Raw genomic sequence first — 21014 nt, forward strand, 5'->3', positions numbered from 1 at the left:
TTGTCCCGTTCCTTGTGACATACCTGCTGCAAGCGAGCCAAGTTTGTAGGCCGCCTCGCTGGCACATGCCTTTTCAGGTCTGCCCATCGATTTTCAATAAGACTGAGCTCGGGACTTTGGGATCAGGGCCACTCCGAAACATTGACTTTGTTATACTTCAGCCATTTTGTAAGCCGTTTGGCAGTCTGCTTGGGGTCGTCGTCCATTTGTTAGACCCGTTTGCACCCGAGCGCTCAAACTTCCTGGCTGAAGTCTTGAGATGTTGCTTCACTTTTTCCACGTCGTGTTCTTTCCTCATGATGCCATCTATTTGTCAAATGCACCGTTCTTTTCTGCAACAAAACGACCCCCAACTGTATTTCACAGTTGGGATGGTGTTCTCCTTCCTGAGCGCTACACACACACACACACACACACACACATTTCCTCCCTTTCATCGATTCATTGTCTTAGTACAACATAAGATGAGCAACAACAAAAATGCTCATAAAAGTATCAACTGAATAAACAATTTGGGAGGTCATGGTTGAAAATGCTCCCATGTAGAAATACAAAGAGTTCTTCAATAAATAAACAAATGGTGAAGGTTTGTATTTGTGCCACTTATGACTTTATTTCAAAACAACAAAAGGAGCATTTACACATTTGAAAAGAGACAAATAGACGCTGTTTTGGACCCGCTCACTTCCTCTTGAACCTGATTGACATACGAGAATGGCCACAAATGTCAAACACATGCACAAAAAAACACACAAAAAAAACCAAGAAGAGAGTACCTGGAGTTTCCTGGGCGCTTCCTGTCCAGACCAAGGCGTTTCCTGTCTTTGAAGGACGGCCTAAAAAAATAAAAAAATAAAAAAAAATTATTAAAAACACAAATCTGTAGTCATTATTCACCAGGCTTTGCACTAGTAGCTCCAAGCACATGATTTGTTTGCGCCATTTTTTGAGGAGGTACCATATCGTATGAAGTCGAGACTCGAAATACGATATTTGCAAAACAGAAGTTTGTCTGCAACAAGCAGTAGCAGACAAAACGGGTCGAGTCAATTTCAAAAAACAAAGGCTCGACTTCGATTTGATCATTTGTTGGAATCAGAGGGGCCGGCTCTTAATCAATAATAAACATATCGATTATTATGGTGCTAAAAGGGTTCAAAGGAGTCTGGGCTGTTGAACCGGCAGCTTTACAGCTGCACACATTATTTGTTCACGAAACTAAACTTTTAAATCAGCAGCACGGCTTGCAAAAAGCCAAGCCAAAAAGAGCAGAATACGAAAGATCTAGAATAATTAGAAGCAATAGTAAACATAAGGCAAATAACGACCATAATAATAATAAATGAAAGAGGAAACGCTCACCCCGCTCTGTAGTGTTTGAGGGCTTTGTTGCTGACGTTGGTCAACTCTCTGTCGAAGGCAGACTTGCGCCTCGCGTTGCCTTCTTTTCCTGCCTTCTGATTGGCTGCTACACGAGCGCACACACACACACACGCGCACGCGCACCCCAGAGGGAAGTGGTGAGTGAGGGCGCACGATGCGTTCGAGTGCGCAGGGCTGTGCGGGCGCGATTGTTTTCTTTCCAACCTTTAGGGGGCGCCTCGTCCTCGGGCATGGCTCGGGCTCTCTTGGGTCGGCGCTCGCGCTTGGCGGCTCGCTCGGCGAACATCTGAGCCTTCAGGATCTCGAACTGAGCGCGCTCCTCCATCTGCGACACACAAACACACCGCTTAGCACACACACACAGACACAGGCAAACGCGCTGCACCCGAACCCGAAGCCACCGACCGTCATGGCTTTCTTCTTGCCGTCCTTCACAAACTTGTCTCGCTTCTTCTTCCCTCGCAGCGCCAAGTCGAACTCCTGCAGCGCCTTGTTCACTGCGCCGCACACACGTCAATGTAACATACGGGCCACACACACACACACGACAGCGAGACGCCGCGTCCCGAGTCGTCCGGCGCGGCGGACTCACCGCGACTCTGCTTCCTTTCCTGCTGCGTCTGGAACCAAACTCGCTGCGTTTCGTTGGAGGCGGAGCCATCCAGGCGCTTCTGGGCCACGCTCAACTACGCGCACACACAATTGAAAATGTACTGTACGTGTGGCTCAGTGTGGCTCGTCCTCCTGATTCTGATTGTGATTGTGATTCTCCATGTTTTGGAAAATTCCGCCCCCGAAGCCACTTTGGCTTTGCTTTGCATGGATTCCATGAGAAGACTTTCCCGAAGAGAAACAGGAAGTCTGCCATGTTGAATTAGTTGAAAGCAACTAATTCACGTTCAAGTTGAATTTCGACACCCGATTTGCATATACTGTTGCGTGTGCGTACCTTGGCCTCTGAGGCAGCCATCTCTCGCTCTTCCCTCTCCAGCGTCAGCACGGCGTCCACGTCTTTTTCCAGTTTGGAAATGAGATCTCTGAACTTCAGGATGACGTCTGGAACAGACGCAAAGCAGTTTGGTACGAGAACATGCGAGCGCGCGTGTGCGTGCGTGCGAGCGGCTACCCGGAGGAAGCACGCGAGCCTTCACGGCGTTCTTGGCCGACTTGATGACCTCCTTCAGCGTCTTCCTCTCCGACTCGCCGACCAGCGACACCGAGCGGCCCGAGCGGCCCGCTCTGGCCGTGCGGCCCACGCGGTGGACGTAGTGCTTCGCCGTGGACGGCATGGTGAAGTTGATCACCTGATGAGGACGGACGGACACGCGGTCAGCACGTCGGCTCGGTTCGTCCCCGGACGTCCGCTTGCAGCTTCTCACCGTTTTGACGCCGTCGATGTCCAGACCTCTGGCCGCCACGTCCGTCGCCACCAGGATGTCGATCTGCTCGTCCTTAAAACGCCTGCGCAAAGTTCTCGTCGTCATCTTTGCTCAAAAGTCCGCTTCTGTGAGCCGGACGACTTATGGCGAGACTCGGCTCTTTTGGGACGCTTTAGCACGGCTCGGGAAGAGCGGCCACGCATCCAAAGCCAAAGCGCGCCGCCTATCACTCTCCGACAAATTCGAGGTCACGTTAATGAACGACTCTCGCGCTGTTCGTGAAGAAATTTCAGATTGCTCCTGATTTGCAACAAGATGAGAATAAATCAATGTGAATATTTTCAGAATGGGAAACATTCTGAATAGAGAATATTCACAGCAGCGGTCCGCAGACCGGAACCCCGGTCCACATGTCATACTTCCCCCATTATCTTCCGATCGACGAGTGCTTGAGAACTATGTTCTTGCATGAACCGGTTTCCGTGGTGTTGGGCACCGCCCGGTCCGTCCGGCCCACTTGGGTAGAATGTGGCCCCTGAACTGCAATAAGAGCCTCAACGTCTGAAATTTCAGACGTTGAGGCTCTTAAAGGTTCCCAACGTCTCCGGTTCTGTACGCCTACCTGAGGTTCTCCAGTCTCTGGTTCTGGCTGAGTTCTCCGTGCAGCTCCCCGACCTTGAGGCCCATGAGACCCAGCAGGATGTGCAGTCTGTGCGCTTGCTTCCTGGTCTGCGTGAAGACCATCACGTGGTCTTGGAAGGTTCTGGTGAGCAGAGCTGTGACACAAGCGTGACGGTCAGGACGCGGCCAGTCCGGAGGAAACTCAGATCTTTGGGAAGCAGAAGGGGACGCTGACCCGCCACCACCGCCTCGCGGTCGCCCTCGCGGTTGGCTCGGATGCGCACAAACTCCTGGCGCAGGTACGGCGCCACGTCCGTGTTGCTGTTCACGAAGATCCTGACGGGCTGCTTGAGCGAGACGGCCGCGAGGTCCTTGACCTGGGGATGGACGCGTCACGTGACAGCAAGCGGGAAGTACAGTCGTCCGCCACCAACTCCCAAACTCCCCGACTAGAAACCGTTTCTGGAGAGCATACTTGAAAACTGCTGGCTGGAAAAGGCGGCCATTTTGCTTTTCTGCCTTTTTAGTGCTCTTTCTGCGGTGGGACGGGACGCATTACATTGACTTCAAATACAAACCCCAACACCGATGAACTCGGGACATGTAAAACGTCAACAACAACAGACTTCAGCGACTTGAAAATCATTTTCAACCTACAGTCAACGGAGTACAAAGAGAAAATATTTCATGTTCAAAGTGATGAACGTTGTTGTTTTTTGCAAATAGTCTCCCGTTTTGAACAAGGCGCCTTCAACATTCCACAAAAAGCTGGGAAAGTTGAGGAATGCTCAAAAAAAACATCTGTTTGGAACATTCCAAAGCGAAGAGGTCGATTGGAATCAGGCGAGTGTCTAAAAGGAGCGTCCCCGAAGGGCACGGACGGGGGCGGGGTTCACCATTTGGTCAACAATTGGCCCATCGTTTCGGCACAATGTTTCACAACGTACAATTGCAAGGAATTTCGGGATTTCATCATCTACGCGGCCTAACACCATCCGAAGATTCAGAGAATCCGGAGAAGTCTCTGCTCTGCACGGAAGCCAGCGTTGAATGCCCGTGACCCTCGACCCCTCGGGCGCACCGTCGTGTCACACTGCACGGGGGCTCAGGAACACTTCAGAAAACCGTTGTCAGTTAGCACACTTGGTCGCCGCATCTAAAAAAATCCAAGTTAAAACTCTACCGGGCAATTGCTTCTGGAAATCACGGACGTGGTGTACTCCGGCGAAACGTCTTTTTTTCCCCCTTTTGTATTCATAACTGCTATTTAATCAAGTAAAACTATAATTTATCGGAATACTTGATTGTTCAATAGAATGTTACCGAAATATTCGATAGCTGCGGCCCTACTGGTTTTAGGAGCGTCAATGGCGTTTTGAATTGTTTGTTAGCATCAAGCTAACTGACTCGATGAAGTTATCTGGTTCAGTCTTTGTTTAGCTTGAGATGAACCTTTCCACTGGGAGTAGCAATAATCAGATTGAAACCTCTTTTACAAAGACCGTTCACCATTTGCGTTCACTGCCACCAAACCGAAGGATCGGCCGAACGACAGCTCGGATTTGGAAAAACCGGCGCGTCGGCTCGCTCTCAAGGCGCCGCTGTACTTTACCTCTTCAGTCATGGTGGCCGAGAACAACATTGTTTGTCTGTTGTAGGAACACAGCCTGATGATTTCCTTCATCTGTTCCTCAAAGTACTCGTCCAGCATCCTGAGGGCAAAACCGAAACATTTGGCTCGGGCCACGCTTCCCGACGGACTCGCCGGGTCGCCCTCCGGCCCTACCTGTCTGCTTCGTCTAGGACGAGTATCTCGATGTGTGTGAGCTCGAAGCTGGGAGTGTTGTGGAGATGGTCGATGAGTCGGCCCGGCGTGGCGATGAGGACGTCCGGGCCCGCCCTCAACGCCGCCTCCTGACACTTCAGGTCCAGACCACCTGAGGGGACACCAGCCAGGAGGGGACATCAGGCCCGCACAAATGTGTACGGGAACTTCCACGCGCAGACAGACACACACACACACACACAATCACACGTTGGTACACACAGAGAGAGAGAGAGAGAGAGAGAGAGACAAACATCCGCAAAGTCACAGCAAACACACGTACACAAGTCAGACACACAAACGTGCACATACACGTTGGCGGTTACGGGAGTCATACCGACAGTCAGGCACGTGGTGATGGAGGTGAACTGCGCCAGCTGCCGCGCCACCGAGTGAACTTGGATGCCTAGCTCTCGGGTGGGAACCAGAACCAGCACCCGGGTCACCTGGGACGTCCTGGGCTTGTAAACCAAGCGCTCCAACAGGGGCAACACGAAGGCGGCCGTCTTTCCTGAGGATAGCAAAAATGTGACGACAGCGGCGGCAGCCGGCGTCGGCGCACGGACGTACCCGTGCCGGTGGCGGCGCAGGCGCAGAGGTCTCGGCCCAGGAGCCCCACGGGAACGCAGGCCTTCTGGATGGGGGTGGGCTGCTTGAAGCCCAACGCCGTGATGGCCTGCAGGAAGCGCCGCAACGACAACTTGTGAGGAACCCCGCCAAACGACGGATGCGTGCGGCTAGCATAGTGGCGGAGAAGTATGTGAGAATAGTACAGGACATGTACGAGGGCAGCGGGACAGCGGTGAGGTGTGCTGGAGGTGTGACAGACGAATTCAAGGTGGAGGTGGGAGTTACAAACGAGCTCATCGGAGGGACGGCCGGGGTTCGATGTTTTGGAGACAAAGTTGGAGAGAGCAGACTTGGATGGTTTGGACACGTCCAGAGGAGAAATAGTGAGTGTATTGCTCGGAGGATGATGAGGATGGAGCTGCCAGGCAAGAGAGCGAGAGGAAGACCAAAGAGAAGGTTGATGGATGTCGTGAGGGAAGAAGACATGAGGGCCGTCGGTGTTGGAGAGGAGATAGGATGCAGGAGACTTACAGGCTGACGTGGAAAAGGAGGACGCGCTGTGGCGGAGCGATGACCAAGTTACCTTCAGGATGGGTCTGGACAGGTTCATGTCGTCAAAGGTCAGCGCGTCATCAAACTGTGACGCGTCTTCGTGGAACGACTGCGCCTGAACACGCACGCAAAGCGCACACGCAGACGGACAAACATACACGTTAACATAAGTACACACGTGTTACCAGGGTGACACGCCCACGCGATTTGACTTCCTCACCTCTTCCTCCTCGTCTGCCTTCCTCTTCCTCCCGCCACGTTGTCGCTTCTCCCGGAGCGTGTCTGCCAGCGGGAAACAGGAAGTCAACCGCAAAAAAATAGATAAGATATTCAAAATAAAAGCCTTACCTGCTTTGGTGAGAATCTGCTCGTCGTCAGAGTTAAACTCGTCCTCTTCACCCTCCTCCTCCTCATCATCATCATCATCATCATGACAGTTCACGTCCACCTTCTCTTCTTTCTCCTCCTCCTCAGAATCGTCTTCACCCACAGACGCTTTCTCCTGCACAGCCGACAGGAAGTAGAAGCTCAACCAACAGGAAGTAGAAGCTCATCCAACAGGAAGTCTATTATTGACGCACCTCTGCTTTCCTCTTCTTCCGGATCTTCTCTATCTTCTGGTCCAGAGTGGTGAGACTTCTCTGCACATGTTAGAGAAGTGTGAACATACAAAATAAATATTTGGAATTCCCAGTTTCCAATTTGACTCCAACATAACAAAATGTGTAAAAAGTGAAGTGCTTTACAGTGCAGAATTTTTAGGAAAAAAGAATGCATAAAATCCAGTTTGAAATAAGGCTAACTTCAAATGTAAAAAAAAAAAAAAAAAGGAAGGGCTGCGAATACTTTTCAAATGCACTGTACACGTCGCACACGCGGAACATACGCGGAACATACGCGGAACTCGGGCTAAGCCGTTCGAAGTGTCGTGCAGGGATGCCACCAACAATTATTGAAACAATCCACTCATCTGCCAATTATTTTCTCCATTAACCAATGAATCAGAAAAGAAACAACGTAATTTTTAATCTGTCAATTACTTCAATTCGATGAATCGGATAAAAAAAATATATCATTTCCATCCCTTTACTTGAAAGCAGAACATTATTTCAAATTGACAGTGCAGAAAATGCACAAATAAATTGATGAGAATTCAGTTCCTGGTTTGGTCGGTAACATCCGTCAGAAAATTGGAAAAAAAACGATCTTTGTTTTCCAGAGTAAAAGCAGATGTTTGCAAATTTTGTTTCAACAAAACGATAATCAGTCAGGACAGAAATCTGAGAATATTTACTGTTGACAGGCCGATATTGCGAGGTTTTGGACAATTTTTTTAGGCTAAACACGATTAATCGATTTTGAAAACAGTGGTTGATGACTCGATCATGGATGAGTTGTGGCATAATCGATGAATTGTTGCCCATTTCTGGAGGCTGACCGAGTGAAAATTCACCTTGAGTTTCTCTTTGCTTCGGTGCCAACTTGCTGCTAAGGAACGAAGAGCTTCATTGAGACAAAACTACTATGTCTATTTGTTGAACCAAATCGAAAAAAAAAACGATTCTGTCAAATTGTATTGGATGAAAATGAGAAAAAATTCTTCTCAAACTTGAATAATACAGGTTCCATTTTTTTTTTTGTTTTATTGCGAACTGTACCATTCATGTCAATGTGTATTTGAAGACATCGGAATTTGTGGCTGGCGAAGAAGAGCGCCAGGCGCGTGCCGAGCAAGCCGCCAAGCGTGCGTCGGAACCGAGGAGTGCCCCACGCTGTGTGTTTTCACGTGAATTGCATTTGGAGATGATGTCCTTGATCGTCCAGTCAGCGAACGTTGGGGCGGCGTTTGCAGGGGGTTAGCTTATGCCGTAGCTGTTAGCTGACTGCGACAAGCGTGCTTTTTGGTCACAAAGTTGTGTTTGAGGTGAAAGCAACCCTTGTTCGACTGCCAGTGACTCAAGAGCGGGAAACGCGAGGAACAAACTTTTGTCCTCTTTCGTGCCGGTCTTCTTGAAAGATCCGTCAAAATGCTCCAAAGGAAAAATTCCCTTTGGGTGCTGCCGCTTACAATTTCTGATCTCCACTAAGTACGTCATCGTATTTGATTTTAAATTGTATTCGAATATGTTGCAATATTCTCAGTGCATGTATCTGTCTTTTTTTTGTTTTGGTTTACATTCCTTTTCATGATATTGCGCATTTGTGGTCATTTTGGTCACAACAATCTTGACACGAAAATTTGTTTTTAATTTTTTTTTTTTATTTCTAGTCTGCAAGTTGTACCTTCTTCTTGAGCTGCTTCATGACGTCGGCCGTGGCCCAGTCGTCTCCGCGGTCCAGCGCGTCTCGTTCGCCGAACACAAAGTCGCCGTTGAAGTCTCTGGCACCGCCCTTCTGGCTGCCGAACTTCTTCTTCCGGTTGAGGACGATCGGTTCTTCCTGGCGAGCACAACGATCGCAACTTCAGCAACAAACCCGTGATGTCATGCGGTCTTTTCTCTTCTGTTGTAAAACAACATATTCTTGGTAGAAAAGGAAATACACGGAAATACATGCTACCTCTCCTGTTACCTTGCCGTTAAAATTCATCTGTTGTAAAAATCTATATTTTCAACATTTAAGGGGAAAAAAATAAATAAAAGGTCTTTAAAAAAAAATGACTATACTGTAAATGCATCCTTTGTAAAAAAAAACACTTTTATCCTTTCTATATCATTTTTTTAAATTCGTAAGGTATATCAAACTCAAATGTGTCACATTGTGATGGTTAAACACACAGCAGGGCACAAGGGCCCAGGAAGATTTTTAAAACAAAAAAAGAAAGCAACACAACAGCACCGAGGGTAAAAACTTCCTTTGAGTGCTTATTTTTGGTTGTATATGAAAACTACAACCGAACAGAAGGGTCAGGGCGAGTTAATTGTGCTGCAGGCACATTTTTAGCGTGCAAATTAATACATTTAGGGGTGCTAATTCAGCACTTGATAATTCACAACAGGTTTATTCCTTTACTATCATTTCTAAAAAAAAAAAAAAATTTAAGTAAACACTGGTTGGATATTAACCATGTTATTTAATGTACTATTATCAGAATCATCTTTATTTGCCAAGTATATCCAAAAAACACACAAGGCTTGCTAGCTATCTGGTAATGCCGGTACTTTTTTTTTGGACAATTGTACAAAAAGATGCAGAGTCCTCTAGCACTTCGAGGAGTTCGAATGACTAATATTGCAATAGTCCGGTGCAATGACCATCGCGCAAAGGGCGCCGAGACTTCAAGCGAGTAGTACGACAGTCTGGGACAATGTCGATTGTGCAAATGTTGCAGATGCGACTCTGGCACGAGTGGCCAGTATTGGTCAACCACAGATATGCAAATAGTGCAGCGTGGCGAGACGACTACAGGGAGTGCACGAGTAGTACATAATTGGCCCCACAGAAATGTGACAACGAACTCAAGACAAGAAGACAAAACAATTGGCAGCATGTTGCCATGGAATTGTAGGTTAGCTGTTTAAGAAGCTGTTGGAATGTCTGCTAGTTCTAGTTGGCATTGATCGGTAACGCCTACTATCAAGACTTCGAAGGTCAATGTGGGTTATTTAGCTCCGTGGGCTCCGAGTTTTCGACTTGTATTTGAAGCACTTTTTGCCCACAAGAAGGGCCGAGCTCCTTGATCCGCCCGGAAGTGCGCCTTCCGCGGGCAAAGCGTCGCCCCTCGAGCCGGCCTCGCTCACCTCCTGCTCGGACTCGCTGTCAGCTTCTTCCGGACTCTGCTCATCGTCCCGGATGGTTCCAATCAGGCCCAGTTGCTCCAACATGGCGAACTTGAAACTTGTCTTCAATTATTCTTGTTTTCAACTCGACTGGAAAAATTCGAGTCTGGACGCGTACACACGTGTGATGACGAAACAGGAAGTCGCCACAGTCTGCTTCCGGGATAAGACCCTGTATTCGTGCGTTGTTGTTTTAAAAAAAATAAAAAATTCAATGTAAAAAGCGAATGATTTTAATTAACAACGCATAAAACATATATACGCGTTGTATATGATGAAGGACGACACAAATGAACGCGGTTTTGCTGCAGTGCAGTGTGCACTTGATTAACTTCACTTGAAAAACCGGCCGGGCGGGCACACGAACACATGCAACCTTTCCCCGCCTGGCGGGGACAATCAAACATCAAATCGCGTGTGTGCGTGACACTACTTAACCCTCCAACTCTTCTACAAAAGGTTGCCATATTCTTGGCAATGCAGCCATAAACGCCGTTTTGTAACAAATACATTGAAATGACCAACTTTTTTCCCCCCAATTCATCATTGTTGTTTTTTCCATTGCAAACAGCTGGCACACACACACACACACACACACACATGCAAACAGTTACAAAGCAGAAATTCCTGGAAAGTTTGACTCTTCTCAGAGACATCAACGACCACACACACACGCTTTTGTGCCCCCCACAGCGGGGGGAGGGGAGGGGAGGGGAGGGGGAGGAGTCAGTCCCTGAGGAGAAAAAGAGAGGCACACGTCGGACAGAAGACGAGCAGAACAACAGAACCAAATCCTCGTCGTCCTCCTCACGCTGCTCAACTGTGAGTTGCGACATCTTCACACACACGCACACACACGAGCAGACTGGACGCCCATGGCGAGACTGACACTAGACTGACTCTAGACTGGCACGAGACTGGCACTAGACTGGACTGGACAGACGATGGACAGGTGAGATTGTTACAGCATGTGTGTTGTTTTATCTTTTTTTATTTCTTTGTATTTTTTAATATATCGACATGGGTGATTTGAAGTCATTTTTTGAATATTTCTAAATACAGATTTGTCTTTGTCTTTTTTTCATCCGCCCTTTTAAAAATGTTTTATAAAAAAAAAAATGTGCATGCCTTTTTAACATCATTTTTCATTTGTACTTATTGATTTTAATGAGACTTGTTTTTTCTTTTCTTTGTTTATATTTGTATTTTGCAAGATATACTTCTTACACCGTATTGTTCATTCATTGTTTGAAAGACATTTTTATTGTATTTTGAACCTTTTTGATTGCATTTGTTTGGATTTCCTTTTTGATATTCCTTCTTTTGTGTGCGCGTGCCACGCATTATTTGGACAGCTGACGTTTGCCGCTTAGCGTTGCTATCGTGCGTGCGTTTGAGTTATGAGCTCACCGACGAGGAGCGAGCGTGAATTCGGTTTGCCCTGTCTCATCTCTCGTTAAAGGAGCAGTCAGAGACATTTGGGTTTTTGGGGGCTCCGCCTACAGGAAGTGTCTGTTCAAAGGCGGCCCCACATTATTGTTATTATTGATTTGTTCTGATGGTTTACTACAATGTGTGAGATCCAGGGTCACCACGGCAACAAGGTGATGATTATGTAGCGTAGCCTAGCATTTGCGCTCGCGAATGACAGGCCGGCCCGGACCGCCGGGGTCAGAGGTCGTCAAAAGTCTTTTTGAAGCTTCCTCATCGGGTTAGCGCTTAGCGGTTAGCCACACGCGCTCGCCCGACCGCTTGCCGAGCTGTCATTACAGGACACCGTTTTGTGTGTGTTCGCGTGCGTGCGTGTGTGCGCTTGAGATGATTGAACTTGACAAACGACATGATTTGAAAAGCGTCTACGACGTCGGGGTAATCCGTGTTGTGTCGTAACTAATTACACGCAACTAGATGGCAGAATCGAATTACAAAATGAACGTAATTGTAATCCAAAAAACAAAAGCCGACAAAAAATTGGCCGATTCGAGAAGCGTTCGTATCGGCCAACTCAATCGGTCGGGCTCGAGTTGCAAAATAATGACGAATGGTGTTAATCCGCTTTTTTTCAAGGAAACATCCTTTTGATGCATTCCTTCAAAATGAAGAAATGTCATCAGCAAACGCAATTCGTGCTTTTACTTCGACAACGTCATTGAATAGTTCCGGCACGATGAACCCAACAGCGGTCGTAACGTTACCTCCGCGTTAACATCTGCGACGTCGCTCGCCGTAATACGACGACGAGTTTTTCTTCAGAAGATCAAATGTGCGTTGCTAAGTGCTCAAAAGAGAGCGAGAAAACAAACAAACATGAAGTGAAGAAAAAGGACTTGAATGAGGACAGAGGAGACGCAATGTTCGCAAAGGGAGGTCACGACACTTCGACGACAACATACTCCGCTTGCGTGTGGGTGTTTTACAGTTTGTGTGCGTGTGTGTTGAGGCAATGTCCTCAGAGCGAGGTCACTCGAGTCGGACGTCAACATACTCCGCTTTTGTGCGCGTGTTGCGATTTCTCAACCGTTCTCCACTGCAGGCTGCGGCTTTTGGCACGGGGATGACTTCCTGTCTGTGGCCCCGCCTCTTCCTGTTTGTCTCCACGCTGACGTCGGTCATGGCGACCAAAGAACCGGCCGCGTGCAAGATCCGCATCACGGACAAAGGCCTGGACATGCGTAAGAGGCTGTTTTTTTGGGTCTTTTTCTTGTCCGGATGATGACGACGAGACGATTGGGAGCAAATTTGGGCGCGATGGATACAATCCAGCGTTTATGCTTTTCCGTGTAGTGAAATCGGAGACTCAGAAGTTTGTGGCGGAGGAGCTGAGTAACATCAGCATGCCGGAGATGAGCGGCAAGGAGGGAAGCTTCCAGTACACCATCACAGAGTACGTAGCGCCACCTAGCTGCACGTAGCGTCGCATAGCGCCGCAAAGCGCTACGGCTCAACGCCATGGTCGCGATGCTGCGAGGTAACGCTACGGCGTAACTTAGCGTGCGGCGTGTGGTCCAGCGTGAAGATCACGGAGCTGAACCTGACCTACGCCGACTTGAGCTTCCTGCCCGACGTGGGTCTGATGTTCGACGTCCAGAACTCGTCCATCGCGCTGAGCTTCCACAGACGGCTCCTGTACTGGTTCTTGTAAGTAGCGCCGCGGCACAGCGAGCGGCGCCGACGGCTCGGTCGCTAACGGGTGTGGCGCGTCAGGTCCGACACGGGAAACATCGAGGCGTCGGCCGACGGCGTCGACATCAACACGGGTCTCGGCCTCGGCAGAGACCCGCTCGGCCGCCTCAAGATCAACAACGTCACCTGCGATGCCAAAATCAAGAAGATGAGGGCCAAGTTTGACGGCACGCTCGGGTAACCCCGTCGGTTGCGTCATCGCTGTCGAGGACGTCGTCGTCGTTTTTCGATGTATTTATTCCGCCCCACAGGAGAGTTTACCACTTCCTGGCCAGGTTTCTCACCACCGGCCTGCGCTTCCTCCTCAACAAGCGGGTCCGTCTCTGTCGGCCGGCTCCCTCGTCCGTCTTCCGTCCGGCTGTCTCTCGCACGTTTAACGTTTCTCTTTACCACGTGTCACCCGTCCGTCCGTCCGTCCGTCTGCAACCGCGCGCGTAGATCTGTCCGGCCCTGCAGCACGCGTCTCTGGTGCGTGTCAACTCCATGCTGGAGACCATCCCGGTGCGGACGGAGGTGGACAGCTACGTCGGGATCGATTATTCGCTGACCGACGATCCGCTGGTGACGTCTCGCAGCCTGGACATGAACTTCCGAGTGAGCCGCACGCACGCACGCACGCACGCACGCACGCACGCTAGGTTGTGCGCGTGGATGACACGCGTTCGCTTTGCAGGGAATGTTCTTCCACCTGGCGGACGAGCGGGACACGCTGGTTAACTACGCGGCGGAACCGCTCATCCGAGAGTACGAGCGCATGGTCTACTTGGCGCTGTCCGAGTTCTTCTTCGACAGCGGCTTGTTCTCCTACTACAAGGCGGGAATCTTCCAGTTGAACATCACCAACGACAACGTGAGCCGGCCGCAAAAAAAGAAACGGCAGCTGGAAAGGAAAGGAAAGGAAAGGAAAGGAGATTTTGTGTGCGTTTGCCAGATGCCCAGAGATCTGGAGATGCTGCTGAGGACCACGTACTTCGGGACCGTCATGATGCTGGCGAGTACGGCGCACCGGCGCGATGGCGGCTCTTTCGTCGATGTGACTTTTCAAAAGCTTCTGCCCCGCGTCTTTGATCGCATTTATTTGCGTGTCGTTGCTATTCCCGTTTCCCACGTGTTCCCCCCACGTCGTCACGCGGGCCTCGTACGCCAGTCTGTCTTTTATTTGTGTGCGACGTCACGCCAAAACGAGGCTCGGACTTGCGGTGCTGTTTTTTTGTCAGAATCCGGCGCTGATGGACTCGCCCGTGTCACTGGAACTGGCAGTCAACGCCCCGCCCAAGACCACCGTCAAGACGTCCGGGGCCACCGTCGTCATGACGGCCGTCGTCAAGGTGATGATGACGCCGGCCGGCCGACCGCCGGTGCAGCTCAGCAGCATGACCATGGTACGCGCGCGCACGCTCAGTGAGTCAAGTCCTCAAAGATGCCGAGATTTTGTCTTCTGCACTTTTTCTTGTCCTTTTCCAGGAAACCAAATTTAACGCCAAAGTTTCCATCAGAGAAAAACGTCTGTCCGTACTCGCCGACCTGCGCAGGTCAACACGCACGCACGCACGCACGCTCGCACGCACGCGCGCGCGCACATCTTAACGTGTCTTTGACTCGTGCAGGTTTAAAATCTACTCCAACCAATCAGCGCTGGAATCTCTGGCAGTAAGAATTGCTCACTTCTGTGCGTCTTTCATGTGTTTTTGCTTGAGGCATCCGATTGGTCTGTTTTTCGGACGTGGACCCTAACTAACCCTTCCCCCGTGTCTCCGATTTCATTTTTCCATTTGTGTCTGATGTGTCTGTTTTTGCATGTGCGTTCTGACGTCAGTTTTTCACACACACACACATACATACATAGATACAGTGTGTGTGTGTGTGTGTATATATATAAAAAGGAATTGAGCTTGCAGTTCCAATCAGTTTTCCACACGCGGTGCGATGTTCCCCCCGAATGTCGCGCGCGTCTTCGCCGAGTACTTTTTCCACCTCTTTTTCCGTCTGTCCTTGACCCGCGTCTTTGTTGTTCTTTCCGCCGCCCTGCCGTCCGTCAGCTGATTCCTCTGCAGGCGCCTCTGAAGACGATGTTGCAGATGTCCGCGGTTCCTCTGATCAACAGTAAGACGACGACGTCGGTCGGCATCGTCACGCGACGCGCGCGTCACTACTCGCGTGTGCGTGCGTTTCAGACTGGACCAAGCGAGGCGTTCGTATCCCTCTGGCTGACGGGATGGAGCTCGTCGAGGAGGTGGTGGAATACCACGACGTAAGTGCGCGCGCGCGCGCGCTCACGCGCATCCGCGGCGACGCTGACGGCGGCCGACCTGTGACCTCCCGCAGGGTTTCATCGTGATCGGAGCGAACCTTCGCTTCAGCAAAGGCCTGAGGGAGATGGCGGCCGCGGCCTCGCAATAAACGCGCACCCGCCGGTTCGTAGGCTTGGTCGGCATGAACGTCTTTGATGTTTTCCGGCAACTTTATTGGTCAACAACGCAATCGGTCATCATCGTCATCTCCGCCAATCGATCACGCGACGACAACGTCAATAAAGCTTTTTGATCCCTCGTCCGTCAGACTCGCGTGAGTGCGCTCAGTTTCTCGGCGATGGCGTCGTAACCATGGAAACCGCACTTGCAGCCCGCCACCCGGCAGCCGAACGTCAGCGCGTCCTGCAAATCGCAACCTGCCCAGCGACACACGCCGGTCGGTGTTGGTCACACCACTTGGAAACGGCTTCCGATGTGCGTGCGTGCGTGCGTGCGCGTGCGTCACCGTTGGCCAGCTTGTGTATGACGGCGGCGTTGAAGGTGTCGCCGGCGCCCAGCGTGTCCAGCACGCATTCGGGCGGGAAGGCGTCGGAATGGAGCAGCGTCCCGTCGGCGTCCGAGGCGTCCGCGCCTTTCTCGGCCCAAGCGCAGATCAGGACGGCGCTGAAACCACGCAAAATGAAATCAATCCAAATATGGCCAAAGGCGTCTCTCTTGACAGCAACCTTTGATCTTGCAAGGAAATAACTACTTCTTCTCATATTACACACTTTTCTTTTTCCCACCCAAAAAAGTTTGATCCTATTCTACTTTTTGTTTTTCTTCTAAAATAATTGACTCACACAATATCATGAAATGACGCTTTTTTTCCCTTCAAAAATATCGCTATTTTCAATCCTACCATCTTGTACTATTATGACCATATTATTTCCTTCAACATTTCAACGACTGTACATTGAGCACGTTATTCGAAAAAAAAATAAAACAAACTTTTCCCTCCGACGAAATACATTTTGACCCAAGAGTACGACTTTTTGCTATAATAGCAGATTTGATTCTATGATTTCCTTCTTCTCCAAATGAAAAATCAGCATTTTTTTCTCCTAAGGCTTTCCATGAAGTAAGATGAAACTTTTTTTGCAGCCTTTTCCGTCCTGAACTTTTTCTCAAGGCGACTATTCTCATATGAAAATCTTTTGTTTCCTCATAAGACTCAAACGTTACTGCTGTATGGCCCCCCGCCCGTCTTCTTGAGACTTTTGAGACTCGAACCCGGCCTTGAGGCGCCCTCGCAGTCCTCGCAGAGCGCTCCGCGGCGAGTTGAAGCCCAGCTGCCGAGCCACGTCTTTGCTCACGAACACCTGACACAAAAACAAGGAACATTTATACCTCCTATTCCCATTCAAAAAAGGATGTTTTCTGAAAACTAAGACTTTCCCACCACAAAATTCTATTTTATTCTAAAAGTACTGACTTCAGTTGAACATTTTTAACAAAAAAGTCAAACAGACGACATTTTCAGCAAATAAGGAGAAGTTTTTTTCCCGTCACTGCACCCCCCAACTAAATAAATCCCTCCTGAAGCCGTCACCTTATCGTGGCGGAGGGGTTTGTGTGTCCCAATAATCCGAGGAGCTAAGTTGTTTGGGGCTTTATGCCCCTGGCAGGGTCACCCCTGGCAAACAGGTCCTTGGTGAGGGACCAGACCGAGCACGAGCTCGAAGGCGAGCGCCCGGCGGTCGGGCCCGCACCCGTGGGGTCTGGCCGGGCACGGCCCGAAAGGGTAATGCGGGTCACCACCTGCGGGAGGGGCCATAGGGGTCGGGTGAAGCGCGAGCCGGGCGGTGGCCGAAGGCGGGGACCTCGGCGATCCGATCCCCGGCTACAGAAGCCGGCTCCAGGGAACGTGGAACGTCGCCTCTCTGGCAGGGAGGGAGCCCGAGCCGGTGTGCGAGGTCGGGAAGTTCCCACTAGATATCGTCGGACTCGCCTCCACGCACGGCTCGGGCTCTGGTACCGGTCCTCTCGAGAGGGGTCGGACTCTCTTCCACTCTGGAGTTGCCCACGGTGAGAGGCGCCGAGCAGGTGCGGGTATACTTATTGCCCCCCGGGCTCGGCGCCTGTACGTTGGGGTTCACCCCGGTGGACGAGAGGGTAGCCTCCCTCCGCCTTCGGGTGGGGGGACGGGTCCTGACTGTTGTTTGTGCCTATGCACCAAAGAGCAGTTCAGAGTACCCTCCCTTTTTGGAGTCCTTGGAGGGGGTGCCGCAGAGCGCTCCCGCTGGGGGACTTCAATGCTCACGTGGGCAATGACAGTGAGACCCGGAAGGGCGTGATTGGGAGGGTCAGAACCCGAGCGGTCTTCTGTTATTGGACTTCTGCGCTCGTCACGGATTGTCCATAACGAACACCGTGTTCGAGTTTAAGGGTGTCCACACGTGCGCTTGGCACCGGGACACCCGAGGTCGCCGTTCGATGATCGACTTTGCGGTCGTGTCATCGGACACTCGGGTGAAGAGAGGGGCGGGGCTGTCAGGCGATCACCACCCGGTGGTGAGTTGGCTCCGATGGTGGGGGAAGACGCCGGTCCGACGTGGCAGGCCCAAACGTATAGCGAGGGTCTGCTGGGAACGTCTTTGCTCACGTTCCGGGGGAGGCGGGGGACATCGAGCGGACCGTGTTCGGCGAGGCGGCCGACCGGATCCGTGGCCGTAAGGTCGGTGCCTGTCGACATTTCTTGGAGAAAAACCAATGATGTATTTTTCTGAAAAAAAGGTCAATTTGTTCCCATCACTACTTTTCTTTCTGAGAAATAATTAGGACAAAATATTTGGATGACTCTGATATAATAAATACTTCATAGGATTCTAAAGAAATGCGACTTGAATCACAACTGATTCTTCTCAAAAAACTGTTTTTGGAATTCTTTTGTGACTTTAATCTTGTACGAGGACATGTTTTCCCTTTAAAAATGTCACTTTTTTGTTTTTTTCAAGAACTTAACGTGAACGCAATATTGCAAATACTTGCGACCGACCACGTCGGCGTGCGAGAAGAGCCGATAAAGATTCTCCCTGGGCTTCTCGATCTCCACGGAGATGGTGATCTTCTGTTGCCGCGGCAACGCGGCATTGTACCGCGCCACCCTCCGCATCATCTTCAGCTGCTGGTCCGGGTCGCGCGCCTGCGGGACGCGCGGGAGGTCACGAGGGTCGCCGCCGGAGATGACTCCGCCCACTCGGCCGGCCGGCTCACCTCCCAGTGGATCCACTTGAAGGCGCTCAAGTCCACCGCGTTGAAGTCTTCGCTCGTCACGTCTGGGATGTTGCTGATGATGAATTCATGACGCACATCATCGTCATCGTCATCATCATCATCATCATGACAGGGAGAAACACAACGGACCCCCGGACACTCGCGTTCCGGTTGCCGCAATTTCCCCAGCTGGTAGATTTGTCTTCCTCGTTATTCCCCCCCTGCCCCACCATCTCCCGCTTCTCCCACCAAAAATGTCTGCCAAATTGACATTTTTTGCACCGATCCCCGACTTATTCACATTTGTTTCAGGAAAAAACATCCCTCCATTTTCTGTCCTGCTTCTCCTCACGCGCGCGCTGGAGCCCACCCACCCAGCTATCTTTTTCAATGATTTGCAAAAGCCCTGATCAAACACATTGCATTTTTTTGGGGGAGGGAAAATATTTGTTTTTTCCAATTTTCATTTGCAGATTTGTGGTCAGATTTGTTTATGCGATCGATAGAAAGTGATCGAAGAAAAGTCATCGACGGGAAGCAATCGATTCATCAAATCCGATACGGATTTTTGTTTTTAGTCCAATTCCGATATTTGGCAGAGTAAAATGACGATTGGCCGATGAATGTGATGAATTCAAACGACTTTTTTTTCTGAATTACAGGCACAACATTTGACCGCTGTATAATACTTTGCTCCGATTTCCTCCCACATCCCAAAAACATGAATTGAACACTCTAAATTGCCAGTAGGTGCGAATGTGCGTGCCAATGGTCGTTCGTTTCTATGTGCCCTGCGATTGGCTGGCGACCGGTTCAGGGTGTGCCCCGCCTCCCAGCCCGCGACCCTCGTGAGGTTGAGCGGTAAAGAAAATTGGACCGATGGCTAGAAAGCGACGTTTGAGCGCCGAAGGCGTCGGACGGGCGGTCTTACGTGTCGGCTAGCAGGACGGTGCGAGAACCGCTGGACGGGCAAACCACGCAGCATGCGCTCGGCGTCTGGCCGGTCGGCTGCCACGCCAGCCGCGAAATGTCGATGGCCCGACGCGAGAAGTCTTCAACGATGAAACTGAAACACACACACACACAAAAGTCAACTATCGCTCCTCCAAAATCAAAGTGCGAGGCACCCGGTTGGCGGCACGAACGGGACGGTCTCCGTGACGACGTCCTGAAACACGAGCGCGCACCCGCGCACGTCAAGTGCAGGGCGAGGCGACTTCCTGCGGGGGCGCTGACGACTGGCGACCTGCGACCTTGCAAAAGCCTCCAAAATCAAACTACAAACGTCACGCTCGCCTCTGCCCGACAAAATCAAAAACCTGTGTGCGTGCAGCTTGGCGTGTCCGCTTGTTACCGGGCCAAGGGTGTGTGTGTGTGTGAGAGAGTATGAAGTAAGGTAGAAAGTACATGTTTGTGTGTATGTAGTTGTGTGCTTGCTTTTGTTTATTTTTTTTTGGGGGGGGGGGCGGTGAGTGAGTGAGTGAGTTTGTGTGTGTGTGTGCGTGCGTGTGCGCGCGGTGGTCACCTGGCCGCAGGTCCAGCACAAAGCGAGCCCATGAATGCGCAGGGCGATCCCAGAAGTGATAAAACTGTGCACGAATTGGACGCGTTGCCGCCTCGCTGCCATCGCTGTGACACACACCTGGCACACACACACACACGCGCATGTCAACACCTGTCCGTTCGTATCCCCACGTGACCGCTCGTCCGTTCACGTCCGCATTAGCCTGCCGGCAGGCTCACCTGTTGTCGGAATCTTCTCGGGGAAATTCGTCCACCACGCTGATGATGTCCAGACACACGAGCCCCACGCACAGAATCTTCTTCTCGTTCTTTTCGTCCGCCCGCTGCGCCATATCGCCGACCTTTGACTTGTTTGTTCAACTTTGTTTTGGTGGACTTCGAACTCGCTAGCGAGTCAAGCACAGATGCGAATAGGTGATGAGGACACGCCCCTTTTGAGCGACTCTAAGCTAGGAGGGTCAAGCGCATTCCGCGCGCGAGGAAACCAAGAAAATCCAAAGACCGAAAGAATGCGCCGACTGGTACGACAAGGCCGCTGCAGTACGACGTCGCCCCTCCCAACATGGCCGCCAAAGTGATTCCCTGTATGCACTTATACACGGGTACAGCTCAACAAATTAGAATAGTGTCGAACGCTTCAGTTAGCGAGTTCAAATCAAAACGTGGCACTCAGATAAGATGCACGTCACAC

At 50.6% G+C, this 21014-nt stretch overlaps 3 protein-coding genes across 8 annotated transcripts; 1 reads left to right on the forward strand and 2 right to left on the reverse strand.

Moving 5' to 3' along the window:
- Positions 1-581: 581 nt before the first annotated feature.
- Positions 582-10733, reverse strand: ddx27 (DEAD (Asp-Glu-Ala-Asp) box polypeptide 27). Its single transcript, XM_061785516.1, has 21 exons — positions 10071-10733; positions 8614-8769; positions 6912-6971; positions 6679-6832; positions 6551-6612; positions 6362-6445; positions 5779-5884; positions 5546-5719; positions 5170-5320; positions 4996-5095; positions 3619-3760; positions 3385-3538; positions 2763-2844; positions 2510-2687; positions 2333-2439; positions 1976-2069; positions 1789-1880; positions 1588-1708; positions 1363-1468; positions 777-836; positions 582-697 (listed from the first exon to the last, which is right to left on the reverse strand). The coding sequence occupies exons 1-21, from the start codon at positions 10152-10154 to the stop codon at positions 682-684; spliced, it is 2283 nt and encodes a 760-aa protein (XP_061641500.1). The 5' UTR covers positions 10155-10733; the 3' UTR covers positions 582-681.
- Positions 10734-10788: 55 nt separating this feature from the next.
- Positions 10789-15845, forward strand: pltp (phospholipid transfer protein). Of its 4 annotated transcripts, none has more exons than XM_061785532.1 (15): positions 10789-10931; positions 12643-12781; positions 12894-12993; positions 13119-13247; positions 13314-13469; positions 13544-13607; positions 13731-13886; positions 13966-14142; positions 14224-14283; positions 14510-14674; positions 14757-14824; positions 14900-14961; positions 15332-15395; positions 15467-15543; positions 15618-15845. In XM_061785532.1, the coding sequence occupies exons 2-14, from the start codon at positions 12664-12666 to the stop codon at positions 15501-15503; spliced, it is 1356 nt and encodes a 451-aa protein (XP_061641516.1). In that variant the 5' UTR covers positions 10789-10931; positions 12643-12663; the 3' UTR covers positions 15504-15543; positions 15618-15845. The 4 variants fall into 4 exon arrangements, with proteins under 4 accessions (XP_061641516.1, XP_061641515.1, XP_061641513.1 ...); XM_061785531.1 differs by having other exon boundaries at positions 14900-14942; XM_061785529.1 differs by having other exon boundaries at positions 14900-14942; positions 15332-15543.
- Positions 15735-20886, reverse strand: khk (ketohexokinase). 3 transcript variants are annotated; one of them, XM_061785541.1, is made up of 8 exons: positions 20543-20859; positions 20325-20441; positions 19731-19865; positions 18800-18872; positions 18582-18728; positions 16769-16905; positions 16050-16207; positions 15735-15960 (listed from the first exon to the last, which is right to left on the reverse strand). In XM_061785541.1, exons 1-8 carry the CDS (start codon positions 20653-20655, stop codon positions 15848-15850), a joined length of 993 nt encoding a protein of 330 aa, XP_061641525.1. In that variant the 5' UTR covers positions 20656-20859; the 3' UTR covers positions 15735-15847. The 3 variants fall into 3 exon arrangements, with proteins under 3 accessions (XP_061641525.1, XP_061641526.1, XP_061641527.1); XM_061785542.1 differs by having other exon boundaries at positions 16817-16905; positions 20543-20849; XM_061785543.1 differs by lacking the exon at positions 20325-20441 and having other exon boundaries at positions 15735-16207; positions 20543-20886.
- Positions 20887-21014: the final 128 nt, after the last annotated feature.

This window comes from Phyllopteryx taeniolatus, chromosome 9, assembly GCF_024500385.1.
Source record: "Phyllopteryx taeniolatus isolate TA_2022b chromosome 9, UOR_Ptae_1.2, whole genome shotgun sequence".
Lineage (NCBI taxonomy): Eukaryota > Metazoa > Chordata > Actinopteri > Syngnathiformes > Syngnathidae > Phyllopteryx > Phyllopteryx taeniolatus.

Excerpts from the sequence above, each read along its gene's own strand:
- ddx27 (XM_061785516.1), bottom strand. The coding sequence starts at position 10,154 with ATGTTGGAGCAACTGGGCCTGATTGGAACCATCCGGGACGATGAGCAG. Across the intron at positions 8,770-10,070 it reads ACAGCGAGTCCGAGCAGGAG|GAAGAACCGATCGTCCTCAA; the intron begins GTGAGCGAGGCC and ends TGTGCTCGCCAG. Across the intron at positions 1,709-1,788 it reads GCAAGAAGAAAGCCATGACG|ATGGAGGAGCGCGCTCAGTT; the intron begins GTCGGTGGCTTC and ends TGTGTGTCGCAG.
- pltp (XM_061785529.1), top strand. The coding sequence starts at position 12,664 with ATGACTTCCTGTCTGTGGCCCCGCCTCTTCCTGTTTGTCTCCACGCTG. Across the intron at positions 13,608-13,730 it reads GCTTCCTCCTCAACAAGCGG|ATCTGTCCGGCCCTGCAGCA; the intron begins GTCCGTCTCTGT and ends CCGCGCGCGTAG. Across the intron at positions 14,943-15,331 it reads CAGCGCTGGAATCTCTGGCA|CTGATTCCTCTGCAGGCGCC; the intron begins GTAAGAATTGCT and ends GCCGTCCGTCAG.
- khk (XM_061785541.1), bottom strand. The coding sequence starts at position 20,655 with ATGGCGCAGCGGGCGGACGAAAAGAACGAGAAGAAGATTCTGTGCGTG. Across the intron at positions 20,442-20,542 it reads CGAGAAGATTCCGACAACAG|GTGTGTGTCACAGCGATGGC; the intron begins GTGAGCCTGCCG and ends TGTGTGTGCCAG. Across the intron at positions 18,873-19,730 it reads ACCGTCCTGCTAGCCGACAC|CAACATCCCAGACGTGACGA; the intron begins GTAAGACCGCCC and ends ATTCATCATCAG.